At 41.8% G+C, this 11,070-nt stretch overlaps 1 protein-coding gene across 3 annotated transcripts in view; it reads right to left on the reverse strand.

The window, feature by feature from the left end:
- Window positions 1–2,544: 2,544 nt before the first annotated feature.
- CHCHD3 (coiled-coil-helix-coiled-coil-helix domain containing 3) overlaps window positions 2,545–11,070 on the reverse strand; it is a 297,487-nt gene continuing 288,961 nt past the window's right edge. For all 3 annotated transcript variants that reach the window (XM_006144989.2, XM_014586463.1, XM_014586462.1), the window contains one exon: window positions 2,545–3,255. In XM_006144989.2, the coding sequence (XP_006145051.1) occupies window positions 3,232–3,255 (24 nt within the window). In that variant the 3' untranslated portion in view covers window positions 2,545–3,231. The remainder of the gene's footprint in view (window positions 3,256–11,070) is intronic.

Raw genomic sequence — 11,070 nt, forward strand, 5'->3', positions numbered from 1 at the left:
CACTGGGTCTGGGACTTGAATCGCAGCCGACTACATGGGAGTCCAGCAACATAGCCATTACACTAACTGGTGGTCCCAGCACCTGGCATTTTTCAAACCACTTGGTCTGGGACTCAAGCCATATTGCCAGTTATATGGGAGCTAGTCACTGGCGTGGATGTTGTTTTCTGTAATAAGTTATTAACCCAGCTGTCTTTTTCATTGTTGTTCTCTAAGGCTTTTGTCATAGGGTATGTATGCTTGCTGGAAAGAGACAGAGAGAGACAGTGAGAGGGAGATTGAGAAATCACATCACCCCAAGGTAGGGGGATGGCCATAAGGTAATCCCTTCTCCTTTCAAGATTTTGGACACACATGTCCAGTGTGATTTTCAAGCCTCCAGTCCAGGACTTAAACCATGGTTGGCCATTTGGGAGTCCAACCACAACAACTGCTGGTCCCCCCCAGCTGTGTTCAATAAGTTCATCGGACATGTGTTTAGTGTGTAGTTTTCAAGATACTTTTCTTGTCTTCATGAGCTTAAACTACTGTGGTTCAAGGTATGCTCTACTTAATAGGGAAGCTAGCTGATTCGAACAAATCACTCCATAAGCCTCATGTAACACAACATCCTTCCCAAGCATTGTCTTCAGAGGTAATGGTGACCTAGACACTGTTGTGATGCAAAAAACAGGGAAGTCTGCAAAGGGGTAGAAAAATGCTTCATCTCATCCTTCAATCGCCCCCAAAGTGCTGTCCCTCCCCCATATACACATTATGTTTACTGCATAAATAACTGATACTAGAGAAGAGCTGCCTGACAAACCGACCCTATCCCCATTGGATGAGCCTGCTTGAAGTGCCCTCCTCTTCAGGGCTGAGTCTCTGCCAGCGACAAGATCGGCAGCCTGGGATGTGCCAAGTTCTTGGCTCTAAATTGCAAAACAAAACAGATAGGAGGGAATTTGTGAGTTAGCTGATTTGCAAACACTATAGCAAGTCACCGTGTAAACATTTGCTTTTGTGTATCTGTTCTTTCTCTCAAGCAGTTACCTGGATGCCATCCTGACAGCGCCCAAACGTGTGGCTCCTCAGGTAACAGATTCCTCCATTCCCACAAAAATGAACTCAGCTTACTGTGAACCATTAAAAAAGCCCTCCCCCCCCTACGAAGCCCCAAAATAAAGACCTTCATTAAACACTAGTCCCTGAGTATCTCACTAATTATGGTGGGAGAGTCTCCTGCGTCACTCTAAATTAAATCAGGTCTACAGGTGTGTTCCCAGGTGCATGAAGGTGTCATTCAAACGAGCCACCTCAGAAACTTGGATAAGAAGCCACAGTGACATTTACATGGATTGGCTAAAAATGTCCCATCACATGTTCCTTCTGACTTTCTATGAATAAAAGGTGTTTGAGTGTGTGGGTACTTTCCTTGTCCCCAACTCCAAATTGCAGTTTACTGCATAATCATAGTAGCCAACAATATATACTGGGTCTGACTGAATGATGTGGTTAAGCATTCTGACTTTCAACAACAAGCCTAGGGGCCAGCAGTTAGCGTAATGGCTATGTCGCTGGACTCCCATGTAGTCGACCGTGGTTCGAGTCCTGGACCTGGTGGCTTAAACTCACGCCGGGCACGTGTGCGTGCGTGCCCAAGATCCTGAGAGGAGAATGGAGGAGAAGGGATTGCGGCGTGGCCACCCCCCACCGGGGGTGATTTCCTGCTTTCTGTCTCTCTCTGTCTGTCTGGCGAGCGCATGCGCCCTATAGCAAAAACCTCTCAAAAAAAAAAAAAAAAAGCTTAAAAACCAGGTCCTTGTATTTCTCTCTTTTCACAGATGAAGAAACGGAGTCCTACTTACTATCATTAAGTAACTCAGGTAAGTCCCATACCATTACATAGCAGGGCCAGAATCTCACAAAGATGCACTTTATTCAAGTGTGTAGTCTTAATCATTTTGCTAAATTCTCTTTCTGAAACAAGATAAAAATGAGATAGAAATTACACATGGAAAAAGTTCTCTGTGATGACATCAAGGAACACTGGCATTTTCGTCCTCCTACTTCAAGAAGGACTTTTCCAGTTAACTTCAGTGAGAGTATGTATTTCCAACTTACTCAAATCCAGGGGTGAAGCACTAATCCTGGTAGAGAAGGAGGAGTGAGAATCAGGTAGTTTTAATGAAAATGGAAAGAAGAAAAATTCTTAGGATTCCATTCTTTTGTTTGTTTTTGTTTCTTAAACATTTTCATAGTATTACAGGGTCAGAAAGTACTAACCAAGGTAATCTTATCTAGTTCTTGCCCCAGGCAGGATGATTTAAGTCATCCCAAAGAAAGGAAGGTTCAGGAAATTTGCAAAGGTCCTACTGAATTCTACCTGCCTGAGAGGCAAGTGATGACTACCATTGGCCTGCCTGGTTCTCTGCAAAGTGCTTTGTGAGGAAAGGCACAGCACAAATGCAAATGAATAACAACATAAATCAACTCAATTCCCATAAGCAGAACCATCTACCCCAGCCAAAGGAATGTGCAAGGCCCCGAGCTACTATGCCCATCTTTGTCAGAAAATATATTTATTATTGATAGCAAGTGGAGAAAAGATGTCAGTATACATGATAGAGGTTGTATAAGCCAAGGTTACCTTTATATGGATAAAAATGCCTTATTTTACTTGTAATCATAAACATTATTCCAGTAAAAGAGGTACATTTTCTCTCCTTTTTGTCTTCCTACTTGCACGATCACCATAATAAGTTAAAATGAAATAGCTCTTAATATAATCAAAGATGAAAAAGAGAAAAAAACCAACATGTCAGAATCTAGACAATTCCACCTGATACTGCTGCCCTGAGACCCACAATTTTTGCTGTCTTCTCTCCTGGTTCCAATTAGCTACACCCTCCCGCCCCCACTGGAGTGATCACCAAACCACGGAGCCTGCTTAGAAGAGAAGAAACATTTGATGGCCAATAGAATAGAAAGTACAAAAAGGTAGAGGGCTGCCCTTCTCTTTTAATCATCATAAATGGGGTTCCTAATACTGAACAGTGTCCTTTGATGACTGATTCATGATGTAGGCCTTGGCTTTTCAAATTGTTGCTGATCAAAAAGTTCTGTTGAACCTGTTCTCCAGTGCTTCTCTTTAATGGTCTTCTCTTTAATGGGTTATTTTCTTATGAGGAAAAAAAAAAATGTTCCACCTCTGGAATTAACGTTGAAGAAGTTTGGTGTGTTTTCCAAGTTTTATCCTCCCTTCTCAAGCATGCTCTGTAAGAGAAACAGAAAGCAAAAGTTTTACCACCAGAAGGAGAGGCCAGAAGCAAAATGAACGAAACACAGTAACTTATTTAGTACAATTTGTATTCCTTTTCAAATATCTACTTCAAAAACACTTAAAAACAGGGTATACAAGTGGGCCTCAAAACATTTCCAGAAAAATTAAGTATGAGTTTATTTGTTTGTTTTATTTTTAAGAGAGAGATTTTTGTTATAGGGCACATGAACTTGCCAGAGAGACAGAAAGTGAGAAATCACCCCCGAAGGTGGATGGCCACGCTGCAATCCTTTCTCCTCCATTCTCCTCTGGGGATTTTTGACATACATATACACACGCGCGACCTGAGTTTTAAGCCTCCGGGTCCCAGACTCGAACCGCAGTTGCCTACATGGGAGTCCAGTGACATAACCATCATAACATCTGCTGGTACCAGTATGAGTTTATTTTTATTAAAAAAAAAAAAAAGAAATCAATGTAGAGTTCTTTTTATAATATGCATTTTCTATAAACTTTTGAAGACTGCCCCCACCCCGTTCCATATACACTTCTTGCTCTCTAAAATATCATGACCTTTAATTAACATTGCTACTTTCTCATGTAGAGTCTCCAAATGGCTGTTCCCTGCTACCACAAGAGCTGAAAACCTTAAGGATGAAAAAAATCCATAGCCTGGGTCATGGGGGTGGGATAGGAACGGGTGCCAGCTCATGAGCAGGAGCATTTGGAAATGCTGGGAGCATTTCTGGAGGCCACAGTGACTATGGGAAGCTATTGGCAAGGCAGAGTGAGAGGGAGTATTTAGGGTGGTTAAACCCCGCAAATTCTGAAAGGAATCCCTCAATTCAAGAACACAAGATTCCCTCCCAGAGAACTCTGTCCACTCAACTGAAGAACATGAGATGCCCCCCCCACCTCTGCCCACTCTCGGCAGAATGCAGATGCTTTCGTGCTCACAGTGGTGGGCAGAGCTACACAGACAAGACCAATCCCCAAACTACAAAAATGGTCCCTTCCTTCTTTCTAGTTACTGACCTTTGTGGGTTAGGATGGTGGGTGCTAGACAGGAAGAATTCTTAACTATCAGGTTAAAACTGTAAACCAGCTGGGGCCTGGGATGTGCTGCCTCCATTTTCAGAGGTCTGTTTAAAGTGGTATTTCCCCCTTAGTTTTGAAATTTTGTTCAGAAGAGGCCGGGTGAAGCCCAAGGATGCCTCTAGTTCATTTGCTCAATCTTCCTCCAGGCATCGCACACCCTCCCAGCCACCCTAGGTGGTTTAGTGATATGCAGAAGCTGATACGCACACCCATGGGAAATTAAGGAGTAAGACACAGTAATAATTTGGCAATTTTTATGTGTTTGCTAAGTGTATGCTAAAACTTATTTTACTGAACAAGTAATAAAATTGAAAAAGAAGAAAACAATATCTGGGAAAAAGTAATTTTTTTCCTTTCTCAAAATGGATGTCAGACTGATACTTATTAGCTGATAAAAAACAAACAAACAAAAACCTATGGGAATCTAGCAAAAGCTTTTTACCAGGAGAATGACTGCCCCCACCCCGTTCCATATACACTTCTTGCTCTCTAAAATATCATGACCTTTAATTAACATTGCTACTTTCTCATGTAGAGTCTCCAAATGGCTGTTCCCTGCTACCACAAGAGCTGAAAACCTTAAGGATGAAAAAAATCCATAGCCTGGGTCATGGGGGTGGGATAGGAACGGGTGCCAGCTCATGAGCAGGAGCATTTGGAAATGCTGGGAGCATTTCTGGAGGCCACAGTGACTATGGGAAGCTATTGGCAAGGCAGAGTGAGAGGGAGTATTTAGGGTGGTTAAACCCCGCAAATTCTGAAAGGAATCCCTCAATTCAAGAACACAAGATTCCCTCCCAGAGAACTCTGTCCACTCAACTGAAGAACATGAGATGCCCCCCCCACCTCTGCCCACTCTCGGCAGAATGCAGATGCTTTCGTGCTCACAGTGGTGGGCAGAGCTACACAGACAAGACCAATCCCCAAACTACAAAAATGGTCCCTTCCTTCTTTCTAGTTACTGACCTTTGTGGGTTAGGATGGTGGGTGCTAGACAGGAAGAATTCTTAACTATCAGGTTAAAACTGTAAACCAGCTGGGGCCTGGGATGTGCTGCCTCCATTTTCAGAGGTCTGTTTAAAGTGGTATTTCCCCCTTAGTTTTGAAATTTTGTTCAGAAGAGGCCGGGTGAAGCCCAAGGATGCCTCTAGTTCATTTGCTCAATCTTCCTCCAGGCATCGCACACCCTCCCAGCCACCCTAGGTGGTTTAGTGATATGCAGAAGCTGATACGCACACCCATGGGAAATTAAGGAGTAAGACACAGTAATAATTTGGCAATTTTTATGTGTTTGCTAAGTGTATGCTAAAACTTATTTTACTGAACAAGTAATAAAATTGAAAAAGAAGAAAACAATATCTGGGAAAAAGTAATTTTTTTCCTTTCTCAAAATGGATGTCAGACTGATACTTATTAGCTGATAAAAAACAAACAAACAAAAACCTATGGGAATCTAGCAAAAGCTTTTTACCAGGAGAATGACATGTAGGAAGGTTAACAGATCTAAACAGAGGTGACTCGGAAGGCAGGAAGACCAGGGAGGAGGTGGATTAGGGACCAAGCAAGGGTGGGAACAAGAAACGGACAGAACTAAAAGGCTTGGGAAGAAGAGAGGAAGTGAGGCCAGGGGGATGGGTGGATCTACAGGGACAGAGGTGGGTTCACCAAGGCCAACAGGGAAGTCTGTGGGAGAAACCTCCTAGGAATAAGGAGGAAGCTTAAATTTTGGGTTTGTGAGTAAGAACAATTTTAGAGGAGATATCTCAGATGTAAATATCTAGAAAGAAGTTTAAGGCATGATAGGAAAGGTCAAGGCATCTCCAGAGATAAAGATTAAGGTCAAAGATAAACAAAAAAGATAGAAATAAAAGGGACAGAACAGAAAGAGTGGACTATGAACAAGAGTATTTTAGGTCACAGAAGCACACAAATTATTCTAAAATATCCTTGATTACAGGTTTCTGAGAAGTATATACTCCTGGGACACAAAGAAAGAACAGCTATAAAAGCAGGCGAACTATCAATAGCTTAGAGAAAACTCAGAGAGAAATGGACAGAAAGATGATTTGGTCAAATAGGAAGAAATTAGAAAAGTTAGGTGCATCTAAAGAAAAGAGCAAAGATAAAGTAAGTGAGGTGGAAAACTGCTGGCAGAACTGTCCTGAGAACTAACTCTAGAAGGCTTCTCTCAAACCAACTGCCCATATAGGCTCTGTACTTGCTGGGAAAATAAAAACTGAGCACCTGCATTGTAAGAATCACATACTGCCTAGCACTGTCACAGTGTCCTAGCATCTTACTTATTTTCAGCCCCTACCACTTGATCTGTGTGAAAGTTTTTCCAATAGCATGGACAGGAAGCTCTAAAAATTTGATATATAGACAACCTCCTCCTAAGATTTTTTTGGTACACACAACAAGGAAGCCAGTATAAAGCAGATGTATGCTGAACCCATCTAAGGGCATGTAGTTCCTAAAGAAAATGATCCTTTATGAGTGATGACACAACGCCCTTTTGCATCTTGGAGGTTTATACATTCATCATGTTCTTCTGCACAGTGATGGGAATATTAAGCTGCAATACCTGGTCGCAATTACATGGCTCAGTCTCTCCCTAAAATTTTGGTATTAGAGTTACAAGGACAGCCACATGATAATGTACCTCTTTTCAAATGTTGCAAAATAATCCACAGCTACTATAGCATAATTGAAGCAAAAGTTAAAGTGTTTTTAGAGTCTAGGGATTCTTTTAACTATTCTCTCTGCAATCTCAACCAAAAATGGATAGGGATTTTTTTTTTTTTTTAACCAAATCATGTAATGACTACTAAACTCTTACTGAGAATGAGAGACAATGTGGGCCCTGGATGGCTTAAGCCATCAGCGGGCCATTCTAATATAAAGGCACTATTTCAATACATGTGAACAAACATAAAACACAGAGAAATAATGTTTCAATAACCCCTCTAACCACATTCACAAAATATCCTGCTGCTTGCATTAAAATTCTAATCCTCATAGAAAGCACAGTAGTTCAGCTGATTCATGTGTGACTCCTTGACGACACAAGGGACCACAGGAAAGCTACAGGGCTGACCTATAAACATGTTGTCAAACTGCACCAAAGGGTGGCAGAGGTGGTACAAAACTGCCTCGCTTCTGTAAGAGACATTAACAAATACGATGTCAAGTTGAATTTTTAAACAGATGAATAAATTGGTGAAACATTCTGTGTTATTACTATATTGCAGCTGTGCAATGAAATTTGCTATTCAAACCCAGGCCCCATGGCCTTTGGATGGGGGCCTCCTTAGGCTGGATAGGGTCTGTACTACTCAGCTTCCACCTTATAGGTTCCCCTACAGTGCCTGCATAGGTTCTGTAAGTAGCTGCTGTTGGGCTGAATTTCAACACTGCATAAATTTAACACTGCATAAATTAACATAGGAAATTCCCCGAAGAATGAGAGAGAGAAGCTTTGCAAGTTATAAAAAATTGCTTCTTTCATTTAAAGAACTGCTAACACTTAATCTTAATGTGGAGAAAGAAATTCCTTGCCTTTGCTCATCATTCATATATTTGGGCCTGCAGAAACTTCCTTTATAAACAACTGAGTAAATTACAAAAGGAGAGAATAACTCAGGCACTAACACTCTAACACTGCTCTTTCCCAAGTCTCCTGATTCCAGTCACCAGGAACAACTGCAGCTTATGCTGGCAGACAAGAACAGTACCCTGGAGACCCGGGGTGGAGGGGTGGGGGGTGGAGGGGTGGGGGGTGGGTGTCATCTCTACTTACTAAAATCACCTTAACTGCTTTCCTCAAATATTTTTGTTATGCAGTAATCTCGTCAACTGATTTTTAAATTACAACTTTCTTGGAGGGTTCCACTAGCATAGTGGTGTGCCAGTTATTGGATGTCTTAATATATTTAAGAGGAATTACAGCAACCTTTGGCTGCTAAACAATCATTATAAAGAGAATAAAAATAGGTGAGCTGGGGTGATGCAGTGGTAACACAACACTGTGGTGCTGAAGCCACATGGGAGAGTCCTGGGTTCGTGTTCCACGGTCTCCTGGTACCTGGTGGGCAGGTCACGTGTGCCTACGATCCTGACTGGCTGAGTGAGGATAGATGAACTGCGCTGGGAAGACTATGTTGGGGGTTTCCCCTCCTCTCTCTCTCTCTACTAAGAAAAACAGTTAAAAATGAATAAAAATATTATTATATTTTAAAGATACCAATTTAGAATGTGTGTCTCTGGATAAGCTTACTCAGCATCTCACAAAGATTTCAGACCTAAGAAAGCTGGGTATAGAAGCACGAAGGTTTACGTAACTGTGAGGAAAACTTAAATGGGACTGTGTCTTGGGTCAGTCCCTGAGTTTATGCTAAGGAGGGACAGGAAAAGTGGGCGGTGGGAGACTGGAACTGTGATGAGGAAAAACAGAATGAGAAGTCTGTGAGATAGGACAGAAAAGTAATTTACAAATTCAATTTACGAGAAGCACAAAGAGAGTTTTTCCTATGCACCAAGGACTGTTCCTCACTACCTTTATATGTGATTAGCTAACTTTCTTGTTTTCCATATCTCGTCCTCCCACCCCCTAGCAGGTGCTGCCCTTTGTTCTTTCTGTTTGGGAGGAAAACAAGTGAAATCTTTCTTCCTGGATCTTGTTTCATACTTTTTGTGACAAATGCTCTGTGGTACATTCACAGTAAGCTACAAGTAATTCTCTGTTTATACAACCTGATCCAGTTACAGACACCATGCTAACACACTGCAGTTCTAACTCCTGAAGGACGAGCACTAGCAAAGAAATACCTATCAAGAAAAATGAAAATCTATTACCATGGTAATATTTCTTCTATTCATCTGTCTTTAAATAAGAGAAAATGTCATGAAGCAACAATTACTCTCAAAAAAGTAGTTTAGAAAGGATTCCTATGATGGAAGAGACTGAGGTAACAAATTCGAAGTTTGGAATTTGCTTTGCTTTGATGTGACTCTAAATCTGAAGGACTGCCCCACCAAAGGATGAGGAATCTATTATAAAATATCTATGTGTCATCCTATGGACAAGCAATCTGATTGGGCGATTAATAAATATCATTAGATGATGATGATGATAAAGAAGCCTTCAAACACAATAAAGATAGGCTCTTATTGGTCTTCCCAGAAAGTCAGCCTTTTAGATATTTTTGGGTGTGTGCTCTCTAAGTGGGAGACTATGGACATCAGGGTGGACCTAATGCAGGTCAGAAGGGGAGTAGGCTGCCTGGAAGTAGCAGAAACTGGAAGGGTCTGGTCACAGGGTGGGGTAGCCAGGGAACCCTATATGAAAACCAACTGTGGCACCTCACCCCAGACCACCTACACTTTCAGTGGGAGCAAGAGGAAGAAGAGATCCCCTCCTTCTAAGCCATCTTCCAATTTGTTCCTGAGGCTAAAGACTCATTTCTAGGGTTGGTGTAATTAGACTTCTGCCAGATAGTTCTCAACAATAGGTAGTCACAGCTCCTCACCTCCTGAAAGAGGGACAACAAAGGTTGAAGGGTCTCTGACAGGTGGAAGATCCTTAATCCAGTTCAGGACATGGAAGTCTAGGGCTGAGTTTCCCAAACTCTGGTGTACAGTCTCCTGGGAAAGGTGCCAGAAGCTCAAGACACTCAGGTCCCATCTCCACCCTCTGAAAAAATCTCCAGGGATGGGTTGGGTGAGGTGTGCATGTTGAACCAATTCCTCAGGTGGTTCTAATGTCCACCCACATTCGAGGTCTGATATTACAGGGAAAAATAGCCTGGGTTTGAAATCAAGAGTGACGTCTCTGCCCCAGCTACAGATCACTTCAACTCTATGAGTGGTAGTTTTGCAAGTGAAAAGATGACGTTGAGTTACATGATCTCTATGGGTCTTCTATCCCAACAGCCTGAAAGTCTATGAAATCACTAGCATGAAATGTAGAGTTCATCTGAAAAAAATGATAAAGCCCAGCTTCCTCTGGCACTATGTTTGTCTTTCAAGAACCCTGATTGCCAAGCAATAGCTACTGCCATATTTTTCAGGACCTCAATATGCTCAAAATAATAGGGAATTATTTGAATTCTGGTCTAACACAAAACCAGGTTATAGGGGAGATAAAATACATTGACCTGGGTCAGCAGGCAGTGTGGTGGTTAAGGTGGCTAGCTCCCACATGGCCGAACCCATGATTTGAGTCCCAGATCCAGCAGCTTAAAAAGCTTGCTGGGCACGTGTGTGTATGTGCCCAAAAACCTGAGAAGAGAATGGAGGAGAAAGGACTGCAGTGTGGCCACCTCCCGCGAGTAATTTCTCACTTTCATTTTCTCTTTCTCACTCTCTCTTTCACTCTCTCCAGAGAGCACAAATGCCCTATAGCGAAACTAAAAAAACTAAATAAATATATATATATATATACACATATATGTATGTGTATATATATGTGTGTGTGTATATAAAATACATATATATATATGTATATTCTCCATAGGCAGTGATCTTGAGGTCTCCTATTTTGAAGGCTAACTATAAACAGATGTTTTAGAAATGGGAGAATTGGGTGCACTAGCCTTAGGATTGAGAAAAATCAGATTAGGATCTAGTGGCATTTATTTCTCAGGGTCTTGACCCCAGGCTCCTCAGTGCAACAAGGTTACTGTCTCACACCTTTTTAAAGGGGTCAGCAG

The sequence above is a fragment of the Tupaia chinensis genome, unplaced genomic scaffold, assembly GCF_000334495.1.
Source record: "Tupaia chinensis unplaced genomic scaffold, TupChi_1.0 Scaffold000140_1, whole genome shotgun sequence".
Lineage (NCBI taxonomy): Eukaryota > Metazoa > Chordata > Mammalia > Scandentia > Tupaiidae > Tupaia > Tupaia belangeri.